Source organism: Dermacentor variabilis, chromosome 9, assembly GCF_050947875.1.
Source record: "Dermacentor variabilis isolate Ectoservices chromosome 9, ASM5094787v1, whole genome shotgun sequence".
NCBI classification, from domain to species: Eukaryota; Metazoa; Arthropoda; class Arachnida; order Ixodida; family Ixodidae; genus Dermacentor; species Dermacentor variabilis.
Window position 1 is genome coordinate 25,900,576 of NC_134576.1, and position 17,488 is coordinate 25,918,063.

The 17,488-nt window shown below is 45.1% G+C and overlaps 1 protein-coding gene across 4 annotated transcripts in view; it reads left to right on the plus strand.

Annotated features, from left to right (window-relative positions):
- Positions 1–17,488, plus strand: part of LOC142592560 (muscle calcium channel subunit alpha-1-like) — a 370,570-nt gene that overhangs the window by 261,603 nt on the left and 91,479 nt on the right. For 3 of the 4 annotated variants that reach the window (XM_075704077.1, XM_075704074.1, XM_075704078.1), the window contains exons 28-31: positions 1,605–1,806; positions 3,329–3,487; positions 8,049–8,159; positions 10,802–10,885. In XM_075704077.1, the coding sequence (XP_075560192.1) occupies positions 1,605–1,806; positions 3,329–3,487; positions 8,049–8,159; positions 10,802–10,885 (556 nt within the window). The remainder of the gene's footprint in view (positions 1–1,604; positions 1,807–3,328; positions 3,488–8,048; positions 8,160–10,801; positions 10,886–17,488) is intronic. The other variant, XM_075704075.1, reaches the window with a different exon arrangement.

Genomic DNA, 17,488 nt, shown 5'->3' on the forward strand with positions numbered 1-17,488 from the left:
AGGATGTCATTACAGTCATTCTAGCTTTGCACGAAGAAAAAGAATGAAGGTGGGTTTGGAAAACGATCGTGAGTTGGATAGATTGCTTTCGAACGACTAGTGCGGTATGGGAAAACACGTGGAAAGCGGGAGATGCAAATTCAAGACAATGAGCGAAACGAGAACAAGGTGAAAGCGGGAGCTCACGTTTCGACAAGTGGACTTGTCTTTTCTAGGCGACATATGCTTTCCTCGGCACAGTTTGTATACGTAGCTTCCTTCTAAAGGGGTGTGGTATGTAGAGCGGAGAGCTTGATGGATGACAGAGACTGGAAGCTGTGATGGTGAGGCTTATGAAAGCGACAAATCGGGCAGACTTGTCTCCATGAAAGGTGTGGTTCCCCCCCATCATTGTGAGCTTTATTTATTTTGTTTGTTTGCATGGGACATGTCTCTATGTAACTTTGCCGCCCATAGTTGTGAAAGGAAAGCTTTCTTTGCCATCCCAGCGTGGTTTCGCCTCAGCAGTCAGGTCAGTCTTTCCGCCTGTCAATTATCTCGCTGCCTGTTTATATGGACAGTATATGTGCGCCGGCATCTATCAGCAGCGCAGGTTGACCTCACAAGTATAATCACAGCGAGTACTGCTGTGTGCGGCCAAATACATCATGGCGGGGATCATGTACATCTAGCGGCTCATTATAGGCGTCCCTAATGCGCACAGGCTTCGTAATAAGGTATAGCGCATGCTATTGGACGGTTTCTTTGAAATTTCTTCTATTTGGCTTAACATCATTCTCCGACCAGTGCACATGTGCCCGTTGCTGGAGAGCGTGTGCCACTGTGGCACAAGGTGATTAGATGCCTTAAGTGCACACGCATGCCTGTACTGTGACAGGGGGCGTACATTACCATATGCGTCGTTTTTCTCTCTTCTCACGTTTCTCCTAACCACTTTTTTTTCACCAAGCATAAGTCATCGCCTGCGTGCTCGTGATATGACTGAATGGATGTCTCACTGTGTGCCTCTGCATTTAGGCACCTTGTCGACGTCCAGAACAAGACTATTGCATAACAATAAAGCTGTGATTTTTGTGGCCCACATATATCACGAATATTGCACGTTGCATAGGACGACAAGTACGAAAGTTTTACACCATCTCATTTAGTTTTACAGCATTTATTTAACTGGATTACGACATCTTCGCTTCACTTAGATTCCACCATGTGCGCTGGATCTGCTCAATTCTTTTGCTGAAAATTTAGTTGTCATTTTTGAAGGTTTCAGAAGCCTGCCGCATTTGTTTTTCACGGTCGCAAAAGCCGATTTCAGGCGCTGCCCCACAATTTGCGTCGACACCTGTCACGTGTACTCGTTTAGACGTTCGATAAAGAGAAAATCTCGTCAGAAATTGGCTGGACATTGAAAGAACTTGCGAGAGATACTGACCAATCCACTATCCAAACGCATGTATGTTAAGGATAACAAATTTCATAGTTAGCCAGTACATTGCAGAGAATATACCGCGTAATGAAATATTGTAAACTTACGCATGTTACTATGTCACTTTACGGCGTACGTGTTCTTCAATTGTCCCACGTATTGCTGCTCTTTTTCTCTGCAGCCTCCTGTACGTGGCCATCGATTCGAATGAGGAAGACCACGGCCCATTATACAACTATCGGCCTCTAGTGGCAGTGTTCTTCATCGTATACATCATCATCATCGCATTCTTTATGGTGAACATCTTCGTCGGCTTCGTTATTGTGACCTTTCAGAACGAAGGCGAGCAGGAGTACAAGAACTGTGAGCTCGATAAGAACCAAGTGAGTGGCACGTCTGTTCTCTCGCTTTCGAGCAGAGTAAGGGTTGAATTCTCGAGGTTTAGCCTTACTAGTCATGAAGAATATCGCTCCAGAGCTGTAGGACCCAAAAGTCGGCGAAAGGAATCAGACCCTCGGGCAAGTGTAAACACCGTTATCTCGTTATGCTGTATTTTGCATATCTTCAAGTGAGACTTTGAAAAACTTTAGAGAGGGTTTCGATCTTTACTCACTTAGTGAAGTCGAAGTACAGAAGGCGCTTAAGTTAATATGAAGTTCTTCATACTAAGCAAGCTTTCCCAGGATTCAGAGGGTCCCACAGATGAGTTACAAAATTGTGGTCAATTTTCGTTATTTCGGCTGTAAATTACTCGCGTAGTATTTATCTATGAGTTATGAAGGTTTCTCGAAGTCTTATGAAAATGCAATCATGAACAGAAGGATGTTTTGTAAAAATTACTAGGATTTTAGATATCTTTGTCATCTACTAGAACAACGAAAATAGCGAATGCCAGTTAGAACAACCACTTACCAGCAAGGTACTCCAAAGTTCGGCATTTCGTATAATTGCACATAAATTCATTCAGATGATATGTGGCAATTCGTGCTTTTATAAAATTTGCAGCAGGGATATTCATTCGTTTTGGCATAGGATGACACTTCAAAAACCATATCTCGTATAAAAATAATTTTCTACCACTACAACTGCCAGTGCACACACTTCGGAAAGTACTCTCTTCATGACGAAGGGGCTACCGATATAAATAAAGCTGTTTCGTAAATGCCTACCCCTGTTTCAATGCGGCGTACGCAATTTTCGAATCTGTAGCACCTTTGTTCTTGGAGCCTAAATTTGTTGCTGACAGTTTGTGTGTCGTGTTGGAACAAGCGCACGTGGACAAAACTGTAACCGAACACGCGCTCCTGCTTGTACGGCGAGCCCTTTGAGGACACGACATATCAATTCATGTACTTCAATTGAGGAAACTTTACAGAAAGTTACAAAGTCTCTCTTGGGCGTGGTGAATAACGTTAGAAAAACAATGCCTGTTTATGTGGTGTGAGTTAGCCTTCTGTTGGGTCAGCTTTTGATGAACGCAGTGAGCGCACAAGGAAAAGTCAACAATAATGAAACGTCTCATACAGGTTGACAGATGTTTCGATTAGGCGACCGGTCTTTGTCGAGGCAGTTACGTCATGCTTAGTGAGTTAACTTTTTGTGGTTATGGAGGTGCCGCCACGTGTTCTCGTAGGAGATGGTTCAGATTGTTGGCGCCACTAGCGACAGTTCGCAACGTCACCTCGCAGACCCCATAAACCTTTCATGCTAAGGATTACGATGCCCCACTGAAATAGAAATACGTCGACTGTGGAAATGTCCACCAGCCCGTCGAACTCATTTGACGCTGGTCCGCGCCTGCATCCGACAGTGTTTTCTCTAGACATGCGCATCTTGACCGTGCCTAACTGACAGTGAGTGATCATTAATGGTGCGTCCATTTCGCAACCCTCTCCCGCGACACAGAGGAACTGCATCGAGTTCGCCCTCAAAGCGAAACCCGTGCGGCGCTACATCCCAAAGGCCCGCTTCCAGTACAAGATGTGGTGGTTCGTCACGTCCCAGTATTTTGAGTACGCGCTCTTCGTGCTCATCATGACCAATACACTCACCCTTGCCATGAAGGTGAGAACACGCCCCATGTCTCGTGGCTTTTCGCTTCATTGTTAGCATGCTGGCTTCACTAACGCTACTCATAAGTTTCGCTTGGGGAGTGTGAATTATTTGCCATCTTAAACTGCTATAATGTCTTCGGGAAGCCTGAAGAATGTGCTTGTCGAGACTTTACAGTGAAGATTCGATTGAACAATTCTACTTACACACCATTACAGTTCTACTTACATTTGTTTCAAGCCTTTAGACTGTTCATCTATAAGTGTCGACTAATGCTACATGATATTTCCACAACATCGTTTAGTGCTGTTTCATTGTGGTGTTGAGATTTGAAAATTCACGGTTTACTATGATTTCCTTGCATTAACAGAAAGCAGGCTCGTGACTGGTGCAGTGACGTACGTTCACCTTCGCAATGTCGTTCTGCACTCCTATCTCGCAGACCTGCCGCAGATGATCCACAGAAGCAGCGAATAACTAAGCTAGAAATAAGGAACATAGAATGTCGCCATTTGCGGCACCTCTTATTTTTGTACCGTACGTACAAGCAGGTAGCTATGGGTGGTATTTGGGTGGCTAAATTTGCATACTAAAAGACATTTATTGGCAAGCCTAGTCGTGTGAAAGGATTATGGATGATTATTATGCATATTAAAAAGAGGAAATGCGAACACTTGTAACTTGGACTTCGTAGCGATATTCTGTTAGAGATGACCGAACTATGAAAGGTGTACCACTGCTGCTTTTATCATGATATCTCTAGGAAGTTTCAGCAGCTAGTTCCGGCTGCAATAGCGTCTGCCAGTGCAAACCTATCCTAGAAGATCTACCGCGAATGTACTAGCGTCCGAATAATGTTTCAGGTGAGTGGGAGCTACGATAATTGTTCTGACGCCTTGTCATCGCTCGATACTGCACTCAAGATTGAGCGGATGATTCTCTGTCGTGGAGGAACTCGTCACTTAAGGACGAATGGATTTTCCTGGCTATGTCAATGACTAGATGACAGTTGTGAGTTGCACTCGGTCACAAACTTATTTTGAGGCAGAGTTTGGCCAAGGCGCTTGTTTCCAACAGTGCTTCTATGACTTAGGAGCTAAGAACGCTCTCAGTTAGAGAAGCGCTATCGTTTTGGAGCGCTAGCTCTGCCACACGTTCAAACCCAGAAAACGCCTGGTTCCGTAAATCGGACATTCAAGCTCAGCCAAGGTCAAACTGGGACTTAACCTGCGATTACCGGCGGCTGCTGCGTACGCCGCGTGGGTGCCCGTATCTTGAAAGCGATCTGCGATGTGGACAAAGTGCGCGGTCGCGCGGGTCTCATCTTTAAAGTGATCTGCAATGCGTACAGAGTGCGCCGAGCGCTAATAGCTTCGCATGCGCTGTGCTTTCGACGCTTAGTTCGCGTTGAAGTTAGACGCAGTATGAAGGTCAATGTGCTCGCTGCTGCTCTGGCGCTGAGCAACGTCTGTGTCATTTTCCAAAGCAAGCAAAACCTTGCTATCGCTGGAGAAACTTGGTTTAACCGCGTTCAGCCACAGCAACTTTTTTCTCACCGTAATACGTACAGCAGTAACCAACACAAATGTAATTACATGGATCTACTCTGCATGGTTAGTGCACCTGGAAGCATGTGGCAAGTGGCAAACGTGTCATTAATACTTGAACTTCGAGGTTGCATTTATGTAAACGTCACGATTTTTAGCCGCTTCTACTTCAAGGCAGTGCGTCTGCATATGCCGGCGTATCTCGCATGCGGACGCCGAAAATCGTGCGGCGCCTGATAAGAGAGCTCTACTGGACATACCTCATCATACATTAGTTATGAGAGATTTCAAATCTCCCTTGTATACCCTTCCTTTTTTTTGGAACTTGCAGTGTAGCCGGTATATTCTTAATGAACTGACCGTCCTCGCCTAGATGAAAGACCTCATGCGTGCCTATGCTACCTGCGGTGGGGAGGCAAAGCCTCAAATGCGGTTCGCGTCCTATAGATACTCCGCGGTGACTCGCCGTTCGTTTCACTACCCTAGGCGATAAAGTTTATTACGTACATTGCTCACACGTAACATGTACACTCGCCCGCAAAATATCGCGGGGTGCGCGAGCGCGTGGCGAAACGGCCTTGCGCGCCGTCTAGCGGGGCACCCCCGTTGTAGAGACCGAAGCCTGCGCGCATGCGCGTCCCTCCAGTACTGCAAACGTCCATGTTTGCAGGGTTTCTCCTAGAGCGCCGGCGATATCCGAATGTAGTCATGAGGTGCCCTTCTTGCGATTGGCGTTGTGACGGCTTCGACGGGCAAAACTTCGTTTTTATAACGGAAATCCAGAGTTAACTTTACTCTTCCCTGTCTCCTTCTATAGAGCGCGTTTTCTGCCACGCTCTTCTGCGGGAGAACGCCCCGTTCGTAAAATGAAAGAAACAACGAAGAGTGGCCACGAAAAGACGCAGTGCAGAAAAAAAAAAGCAAATGACTTGTTGCGCTCTTCACCGGGCCCTATTTGTCTGCGCTCGTGACTCGATAAAAACCGGCCGCAGTGACGCGCCCAAACTCACGCTTCACATAGCTTTCTTTTTTGCCCGTCGAAACCGTCGAAGCCGTCGCAGCGCCAATCGCAAGATGGGCACCTTGCGGCTGCATTCGGATATCGCCGGCGCGCAAAGAGAAACCCTGCAAACATGCACGCTTGCATTTCTGGAGAGACGCGCATGCGCGCAGGCGTCGGTTTCGACAACAGGGGTGCGCCGCTAGGCGGCGCGCAGGGCTGTTTCCCCATAAAAGCCATTAAACTTCGTAAAGTAGTGATATCCCTTCTAGCCACCATAGTAGTTGCACTCTTCTCCTCCGCCTTCACTCATCCTCGTTTCTCCTCTCTTTCACGCTCCCTCGTCGACCGTGGCGTCGCCTACGCTGCTCGAGCGTAGCAACGGCACCAACATGCGCTCCTCACAACTCCGTAGACGCTACTCTAACAAAAATGGAGTTAAAGCATGGCGCGAGGGCCCACGTGATGCTATTAGGCCAATAGCGACGCGGCGTCGGCCTCGGCCAGAGCGCGCGAGGAGGAAGCGACCTTCTTCAAAGCGTGGCGCTACTTTACGAAGTTTAAGGGGTTTTATTTCGCCACGCGCTCGCGCGCCCCGCAATATTTTCTGGGCGTGTGTGCGTTAACTCACTCTTGGACGAGATTGGCGTACGCTATAGAAAATTCAACTTGTTGCTTCTTGTCCATTCTGGCTTCTGAACTAGGTAAGACTTCTCGCATTATTACTTGCTTGTTGCCGACACCTACTACATTGTATGCTATTTAGGCCTGTCCATTTATTTCGAAGCTCCACCATGCAGCAGACAAACTTTTAAGCGATCAGGGCTTGCGGCATTCACTGTGACAAAATAACCTGATCTAAACCTTAACCGGATTAGCTATTGTCAGTAGCTGTATTTATAATGCCCGTATAATGTAGTTTATACGGTGCGGATATTTAATATTTTTACATACCTACGTGATTTCTGCACAAGCTGTTACATACAGTAAGCCACTTAAAGCTCGGCAGCTTGTCTGTTTTATATGATGTGTCTGTTATGGACGCAGTTAAGCGAACTTGACAACAAAAGCCGACTCTTTCACCGCTTCCCTCAGGGCAAGCCACTTATTGAAATCACTTTCTTGGTATATAGTAGGGAACTTAGCGCATACTCCTGATTCTGTCTTTCATTACTAGTATAAATGGAACACCTTATATTTATTTGCTTCCTAGTTTTCGCACTGGTTTAGCTAATTGGCCCCGGGTCAAAACTACGTCGGCCATTAGGGAGTAGTTGTCAGAGTGAAGTGTCACCATGTTGCCTGTGACAGTTTCTTTCGTTTATTTTCTTTTGCTTGGCAACCACTTTCTTACAAGCTTGGTATAAAACTCTTTAATGTGGCTTAATGGTATGACGAACTTTCTTTACATCGTCGCCTGTCTTCTGCTTGGATGGGTTGTATAGTTACACGATCTTTCTTTTTCTCCTTTCCGCTTTGTCGTCGTGCACTTTCATGTTTCTGATGCTTTCTTTACTGGTGTTCTCATGCAGCTCTCATTTCAGACTTTGTCATTCTTTTTCTTGTTTATTTCTTGTGCAGTAGATCATAATCATTGAATAATAACTCGCCAAGTCTTTATTTATGCTGCCACATCGACAGCTCACGGTTTCTTAAAGCTCAACTGGAACGCATCGCCACATGCCAGTTAGCGAAAGTCCAGCGAATCGTCTGACATCATACGCCACGTTGGAGCTAATGATTAGCATTTCGCAAAATCTGAGTAACTCGAAAAGACACTTTGTTCGCTGTACATCTTGAACAAACAGAGCCACTATGTTGAATGCAGATGATTGTGTTAGAAGAAAGTAATCCTGCAAACGCTTCATAAGTGTATCCGTGTAACTAAACGCAAAATAAGAATGTCGTGTTTTCGCGTTATATTCGCTTTTACCCCACCATTCATTGCCCACCATGTCATTTTACTCTTGTCAACGATGCCCTTTCTGCCCGCCCACAACTTACAGATTGTTTTTTTTTTTTGCAGTTCTACGGCCAACCCGATTCCTACACGTACGCACTGGATGTCATGAACATGATTTTCACCGCCGTTTTTGCCCTCGAGTTCGTTCTAAAAATTGTGGCCTTCAGGTTCAAGGTGAGTCATTAGAGTAATGTTTAGTGAAATACGGGTTTAGCATCGACTCGAGGGCGACTCTGTATTGAGAGTTTCAAGAACCGTACGAGTATTCGAATAGCTCCCAACTTTTAATCACGTGGTCGGCTCACCCTTACCGAATCTAAGTTTACAGAATATGATTTTAAGCTTGTAAGGTTTACTCTGATTTGGCACATACGTCACATATCAGCTCGTAGATTCCAACATAAAGATTTGCGGTTGACAGTGTTTCTTGCGTTGTGTCTATTTCCATTTCTATGCTGGTTTTGTATTTATATAGTAACACGACGTTCGAGCAATAATGCAGTCTACACTTAACTGGGAATCAAATCTCGCTCAGAATAGCAAAGTTCCCGATAGATGTTGAGCACGAGGAACGTGGGTTCTGTAACATAGAATGAATGCATTCCTATTTCCCGTCTGTCTGCACCTCCGAGGCTCTGATGTTCAACTTGATCAGAAGGCACGCAAAATTTCCGCGCAACAGACCGCTCGGGGCACATTGCTTGTATTCGCGGGTTTCTTGCATGCTCGGAAAAAGACTTTTATGTCGCACATATTCAGCAACAGAAATCTGTATCGGGAGTTTTTCATGTTACTCTACAATTTTCTCATCGACACTTTTCATCTAAATAAAATATATGACAAGTTGATTAAACAACTAAGAATAATTATCTAATTAGGCGGAATAGAAAAATAATCTGAGTATCTCCAAGCAACAGCAAACGACATTACCTTGGTTTGGTGCAGCTACGTGGCATTCGCATATTTTTAAACTTTCGCTCAAGTTACATGAAACATCCTGAATTTTAATAGGCGGCATCGGAGTAGGCCCAACCTAAAGCTTCCTCTTAAGTGGTCGTACTTCAAGTGTGTTTATTTTCGGGTGTTCTACACAATGCATTTGCATGATGTTTTATGTATGTTCATCACCACGTAAATTTCTCATTTATCACTTTTAACTGCCATGCTCCAGCGCATAACTTTGCGTACACTTGGAATTTTGGGTCAGGTCTTTTACAATGTACCTTGCGGAAATCCAGCACATAGGAGTCACTGTAGAGAGGAGGCCGCAAGCTTGCTTTGCATTTGGCCTAAGACTAGGCACTTTCTTAGCAAATATTCTCTTATTACCTTGCCTCATATTTGTATCATGTTTCAAGTATAAGTCAGCGGATTAAATTTTGCAATAGTATATTGTGACCGCTTGTATCAAAGGAACTAAGCAGCCTATAAATGAGCCTTGACGGGACCACCGGCCACGGAAGCCATTTCCTGTTTTGCTCTATAAATTGTACACGGAAGTTTCTGTTTCTAAATCTATTCAAACTTGAATAACATGACTGCATGAAATGGACTAGCCAGATGAAATATGTGAACTGGTCTCCTAGACTAGCCTTAGACTTGCCACTTTCACAAAATATGAGTCAGACGTGGCAGCCGTACGTGAAGAACACCTGAGTTCGCATCATGCCATAAAAAAATAAACCACTGATTAGGGGAGAAAGGTATCAAAAAGTGAGTCACTGTCAACAATTTATGAAAAGGCAATTCAAAGGAATGCTAACAGTTGCCTGCGTACAGAAACATACAACCGGAGATAGGCCACAATTTTCTGACTAAAGTTATTCACCTGAGCACATGAAAATTGTTTTCCTGTTAGTTCGCTCTTTTTCGAAGTGATGACTGTTCCGTCTATGGTATGTGTGATTCACCATCCTTCTATACTTGCAACACTGTGGTACCGGAAAGTCGTGCATATAATACAATGTTGTAAATAATACATGCACCAATTCTGGGGTAATGGAATATACAAATCACACACGTTTTGTAACTGCAAGAAAGCACCGCTCACACCTTTGGAAACTAAAGTAGTTGAAAGTAATACGAGAAGGAAATCTGGCGTGTCGAAATTCACAATAAAATATATCCTCGTTTTCGGAATCTTTCTCTACCTGACGCGCAAATAACTGTGCAGCTAAGTTTACTGCAGTATAGTCATTATACTTACTTTTGTATTCTCTTATTTCTTGTGCAAGACCGAACTTTTCAGTCTTTTGGAAGGTTAAAACTGCAAATTCCTTTGAAACAACGGTAATGCAACTAAAGTGGTAATGTCATGCTGGCTGCCGGTTCAGTCGAAAGTAAATCATAGCTTACTAATATTGAAGGTAAGACAGAGCGAGGTCACTGGCCAGTGCCTGAGATGGCTTGGCGCTAAATTTTGTAGGTTACAGGTGAGCATATGTGTGACTTGTTCTGAAAGATAGCGCTGAACGGCACACTGAAAAATAGCGCTGAACAACACAACGAAGCGCCGAACAGAACGAAACAACAGTTCTTGATCCTTGTGTCCGGTTTTTGGGCTGTTTGTTCTTTTTTTTTCGGGACAAGCCATGTACCAACCCGCCCAAATAAACACAATCCAGGCCATAAGTGACCGTGAGCTTGATGAGCTTGTCTTAAGGGTATATCATTGGTCAGCATATATACATTCATGGAGTCCCCAGGAGTCAAAAGCGACCTGTGGATGGTAACATGATTGCTTGTAAATATCTTGTGCGTGGTTTTCACGTGTTCTTTCGTTTCTTTCTGCCTGTTCCTCCCCTTTCTTTATGCAGAACTACTTCGGCGACGCGTGGAACGTGTTCGACTTCATAATTGTGCTGGGCAGCTTCATCGACATATTCTACTCCGAAGTAAACGTGAGCGATCTTCGGCTCCAATCTGCCCTCTAGGAAATCCCCGTGTGGCCCTGTTGCGCAGCATATCATTCGCTGTCTCTTTCTCTCTTTCTGTCTCTCTCTCTCTCTATCTCAACGTGTGTGTGCCACCCGCCTTCCCATTGGCCCGGACGACTACTGCAAGTAGCGGGATTTCTTAGAGCGCAGACACGATTGCCAGCAGGGCAGGAATTCCCAAAGAGCAGCGTTTGTCACGAAGCCCTTGTCAGGCCGCGGCTCTTTGCACATCGCAAACTCCTCGCGAGCGGAGTGCGCTTCGCCCCAGAAACGCGAATACTTCTATGTGCGGAATACTTAGTCCTGGTGCATTTGCTTTCTTTTTCTGTTGGTAGGCGGAGTTAAATGAGGTCCAACTGGAGGTGGTGGAAGCATTACGCCTCCGGATATTTCCTTTCGCATATATAAATGACATGAGATTGTTTAAAATGGCATGAATTCAACAGAAGAAATGAAAACACCTTTACTTACCTTCAGTTAAAACGAACACCGCCATTACAAACAACAGTTCTTTTTGGGAAGTATTGTTGTGTGGACAATTCGGCGTATACACGGACCAAACTGAGACCTTCATATGCGTTGTGCTCAAAATTAATCCACACATTCAAGAAAGTAGACTAGTGTGAATCAATATTGACAAGCACAAAGATCTAAAAGTATACGCAGCAATGCTAAGTAGTGGCGCCACCACCAACGATCCGGACGTTCACCTTCGGGCACTTAAGTGATTTGTTCATATTACCAAATTACAGGCTCAAAGTGTAGTCTGGAGCTAGTATCTGGAGCAGACGATTGGTTCACAGTGTGATTCTTTCCTTTAGAGCTTGAGCTTTCTGAGTTGACTTTACGCATGTGATGTACACGCAGTGTGTGTGAATACATATTGAGTCAAAATTGCATAATGTCGGCTCCGGATGTTCACGAACGCGCCGCGCTTAGAAGTACTTGATGCATATACTTCAGAAATCTTGTATGTGCATTGTGTAGCGGATTTAGTGAGATTCGTAGTGAAGTCCATATTGGGGTGCATCATATGAGCCGTCGTTCTGTTCGAAGAAGCTAGGATTGTCAACAAACATCCTAGTATTAGTCCACTTTTAAACAGCTATATTTTGGACACTGGAGTGCACCTTTTTTACTCTGAAATTCGAGCACGGGCAATTAAGGGGAGCAACCCCTCTCATATGCTGAGGCGTGTCCAAACGCAAGGTCTTTCCCGAGAAGTTGCAGTGACGTCATTTGTTTATATAATTGTCAGTCAACAAAGAGCAAACACGCGACCCTGGGAAAATAGGACGTCGTGTAACTAACGTAAAAAAAAGAAAGGAAGACAGTTTATTTAGTGTGGCAATCGTTTTTTGTAGCAGCCGAATTTCGCCCCGGCGGGAACGGCACGTAACAGAGAAGGCGCTGAACTCCGCTTAGTGGGAGGCGCAGCCGTCGCAGACGTTGCTTTGCTGTGCGAAGTAGTAGGCGTAGCTACCGCACATGATATATTGCTAGGCGCGGCAGCGCAACCCGGACGAAGGACAAAAGGAAGTGGACGCAGAGAGCTTGAGTTAGGGACTGAACAAATTCCTAGCGGTGCCAGCGCAACCCGGGCGAAGGACAAAAGGAAGTGGACGATACGAGCTCGTATTGTCCACTTTGCTTTGTCCTTTGTCCGGGTTGCGCTGGTCACCGCTAGGAATAGGTTCAGTCACTAACTCGCCCAGCTTGCTGCGTTAATACCGTGCGGGATCGCCTTTTGACTCTTTAAAATCGTCTTTGTGTTCCAGACGTGCTAGGTCACATGGTTGAGCGGATGGGGAAGAGTCCGCTGTATCACGGCTCGAAAAAGCTCTCATCTCCCAAAAGTACATCAGGCAGTGGCATGCAAATAGAATAAAGTCGAAAAATATGTCCCAAACCGTACTTACTGCTAACCCAACAACAATGACACAGGTTGGCGGGAAAACGGTTAGAAAAAAAAAACATACAGACATACAAACATTGACAGACAGATCGTTAGCCTCTGGAATGTCCGTGAAATACCCTGAGAATGCTAACGCATTAAAATGATTTAAAATTTATCCGGGTCTCTGCGTGATCTAACCAGTCTTACCGCAATTTTACCTCATTATGCGTTCACACACACACGCCAAAAGTGGACTTCGAGGCGGCGCCCTCAGATAGGGCTGCGTGTCCACAGGGAAACGCGAGGAACCTAGCTGCATACACAACTCATACAGGACATGTCTCTGCGGTGCCAGTACGCTGTGTGGCTACATTGCTTCAGTGATAATCATACTAACGTGAAGATTTCGTCGTGAGATGGGTTCTGCTAGAATGTTTTTCGCGGCTGTTATTCTATGAAAATGGGCGTCGCCGGTGACGGTCACAGAACCGTTTGTTGCGTTATACTAGAAGCTCTTGACATTAAATTTCTGAGTGCCATTGGCGCTGCTGCGATTGGTGACCATTTCGTTTCGTTGTCATAATTAACGACGTCGTTATGTTTTCGTACGTTTGCAAGTGACTCTTTAGTATGCGCTTACAGATATCCGTTAGACGTTGTACTTGGTGTTCGTCGTCTGGTTTTGCAATCCTTACTTATGCACACATGTGAAACGTGTTTAGTTGTGGGTATCAAAAGCTTTGCACCTGTCAATCTGAGTAACCAAAATTGTTCTTAATGAAATGCATACTCAGTTGAACACTACTAAAGTCCTACACGCAAGGATAGGATAGGAATAAACTTTATTTGTCCAATGGTTAGTGGTGTTGGTGCCCGGGGCTAGGCTGCCAGGGGTCCATCGCCTACACGCAAGTACCCGAAAACGACGTCTGGTTCTGCTTGTCATTCGTCGTTTAGAAAAAAGCTATAACGACAGGTATTCGTATATGAGCTCGTTCACCGTTTGTAATGCAGGAATTCACGAAAGACCTTCAAAGACGTAGGCATAGGCACGGAGCTGCAGGACGGAGAGAAATTTATTTTGTTAACAGGAACAGTGATTCTCGATAAAAGTGGCCTTTGTGTTCATTTAAAAGTAACAGCAACTGAAGCAGAAATTTCGCAGACTTGTGGTTGCAGAAAAAAAAAAGACAAATAATCCGCGGACACGTAAGCACTCCTTAGGTGTTGTGAACGCTGTAGGAGTAATGTCCATTTGAACGCCGTTGAGCGGTCCATCGACTTCTGCGCTGCGAGTAATGTTTTAGAGATTTGCTGCGCCGTATGTTATCGAGTATTGCGATTATATTGGGGTGGGTTATTTTTTTTTTCTTGCACAGTTTCTGCGTTAGCATGTTGGCTGTAGGCCGGAATCATCTGGCCGATATTGGTCAAAAATTAAGAACGCCGCATGTCACCGATGTCCGAGGAATTAGCAGCGGCCACCAAGGTCGGCAGGCTCGCGCAGCAGCTAAGCCCAGTGAGGGGGAGAGAGATGCCGACCGCGCGCAGCCCTGCGAGACCGAGACGGCGGCTCGCACCGGCTCGCACGCATCGTGCGACTTTCTCGGCCACGACAACCCGTCAACCACGACAACGCGTCGCGTCGCCGTATCTGTTCAGTCGAGGCAGGCTGGTGTAGCCCTCTCCCCTCACGCAGCAGGTATTTCGACAATGCGCGCTCCTGACGTGGCGTGGCAGCCAGTGTGAATATAGGTGCATTTTCACTGCTATAGACGCCGGCTCCTTCGCTCAATGCTTTCGCATCAAAACTGGGCACACAGGGAGGATTTTCGATAACGGCGCTGTCCTTGGTTCGTTTCTAGAACTTGATTTCTACAAACCGCAGCTCAGCCAACGATAGATACTGTGCGCATGTTTCACGGAATCTAAGGTGGCAGTAACATCCATGTTTAATATAGTTAGTTGGGGGAAAATAGTACTATAGATTATATGAAGTTGAAGTTCAAGACGGTGCAGCGTTCGCTCTGTTATGTCAAGAGAATCGTATTTGCTCATTTTGTTCTGAGAGGACGACCACTCTGCACTCTGCTCTTCCGCGCCTATTCCGCACACAAAGTGGGCATAGCATGATCTCGCTATATGCAGGTCCACAAATGCGCATTGTTTTAGCTATGCCTTGAGCTTTTACGCATAAGTAGTGCTGAACCCAAAACATATTACGCATCTCGTTTTGGCTATGCCTTGAGCTTTTACGCATAAGTAGTGCTGAACCCAAAACATATTACGCATCTTGCGTTTTGCGTTACGGAGTATCGAGAGCGCTTTTCTACTTTTAGGCATTACACAATGGAAGGGTGAGGCGTCATTAAGTTTCGGTGTTATTTGGTTAGCACCTCTCTGAATATGTAACCGATTTCATGGGATTCTATACAGAATCGCTATTCACTTGCTACATCTGAGCGTATCTTTTCTGATTTCCCAAGCGACTTCGGGCAGAAGTTCGAACGACCGCAGGCATCAAGGATTCGCGGCACTCCATGCAGCATACTTTTCGGCCACTAAAGTTACATGTCGAAATAACTCGACACCTGAAACTAGCGTTCTTGCCCGTTTGACCATCAAGTCGTGCTAGTTTAAGTTGTACTGAACTGTCATATGATGTAAGTGTAACAGTGTTAGGATGAATAGAAGCATAAATATGTGAATATCAGGTTCACATCAAATATAAAAAAGTGAGACTGGTGGCTAGAAGGTTTACCAGTGGTGCTTTAGGCGTGCTAAAATTAAAGGATTAACATAGCCAGGTGCCTGCTGAAATTCTGAGGTCACCATTGGCAAGAGCGCCCATTCGCAACTGAGGAGTTTGCGAGACAAAGTCACCGTGAGCGTTTCTTTATTTTGCCAATATTGCCGCGCTGATTTTCCAGGCAGCTATTGGCTTTACGCCTTCGACTACGCTGGGACCAGTTTAGCAAAAATTGTCAGAAGCATGAAAAAAAAAAATGTTTTTTTTTCTTCTTTATCACGGGGCAAAAAGTCGTCTTCAACTCATCGAAGCTGCATTTTAATAATCAACAAATACCTACCTCAAATCCGCGAAGTCTTTCGTAAATTCAAGCGGAGCTAGAATTGCGGCTCAAGCCGACCCGCATAACGCAGCGCATAACGCATAACGTAGCGCCAACGTAGGCATGTCGTGCTGTGGCTCCAAAACCTTGTGCCTTCCACAGCGTCCAGTCTTTTGCAATTCGTGCCCTACAGCTGCTAGTAAACAAGCTGGCAATCAATTAGTTTGCACCTGTAGGGTCGACCTCGGTCGACTTTAGCGTGCACGCTTTGTTAGACGCACCTTATATTCCTTTTTTTTAGGAAAACAGCCTTACTGCTTGCTTATAGTGTGCCTTTGTAGAACCTCGCGTGCTGTGTGCCTCATTTCTTCTACCGAGTTTGATTCTAGATGGAGTGTGGTTAAGACCTGCTGCAGTGTTTCTCTTACCGTCGCCAAACCTGTAACGTAGCGCGGCCTCATTTCGGACGTAATCCCAAAGAAGTGCAGCGTAACAGCGCGCGGTGTGCCCATCAAGTAGGTTGTGTAGCGTTTTTTTCTTCTTTCCTTGTTTCTTCCCGCAGTGTTGCAGGCGTGAGCCCTAACTTTACGCCCTTGTTTTCACTGTTCGTATGTGTAAACCAAAGTTGGTTGTCTTATGCTTTGTTTTTTTTTTAATTTCTGGGGTTCTTACAACAGCTGATAATGGACAAAAGCAAGACTGCGAATTGGAGGAGACATTTAGCTTTTCGCAAGGCCTGGTCTCAACACGCATCGACATGATGTCACACGTTCTGCGCCTGCGGGAAACTGACTCCACACGAGATACATAGCGGTGTTGCCAACCTCTGAAATGTGTCACCATATGCAGGACATTTGGCTTAGTCTATTGCTAATATGACAAATTTAAGTTGCACCTCAAAGCTTCCTCTAAAAGCGAATGTTTTTGATCGAATCGCATAATGCTTCACCAAATATGCATTGGTTATTGCGATGTAACGCAAAAGAAAGGCCTATTTTTTCACATGGCCTCGAGGGACAGTTCTATTTGGTCCAGCTTTTATTTTTCACCTGTTGATGATGCAGCTACAACCTCTGGAAGTTTCTCTTGTGTGCAACAGCTGATTGATCCAAACGTGCAGGTCCTTTCCCTGCGTACTCTCTTCAGAGAGCCTTTTGCCGAGTTAAGAAAATTGAGAGAAACGTATGTCCTGATAACGCAAACGTTCTGAGGCTCCTTTTGTTTCTTATTTGGCATTTAAGCGCAATGTCAGTGTCCAATTAAACAAACTTATTACCTTTGTTTGTGTTTTCAACATTTACCAAGTTCGCCTTACATTACTACGGCGACCTTGTACTCGTATATTTTGATTCTGCACTACTTTACCCTTAGCTCACTACCACATAATTTTTCGTTCAACTAAAGCCGAACTTCTCTTTTTGGTATAGATTGCAGCCCAAATCCTGGTTTATCTATTGCACAATTTGAATGTTCATCACAGTGCCTTAAGTTTTGATGTGGAATAAAACCATAATGGACAGTTTCTGATATTTTGTTTCGAGGTGCGTTTGGATCGAAAATGGGAAGACCAGCACCGAACTGCTTTCCTAGAGTATGTGC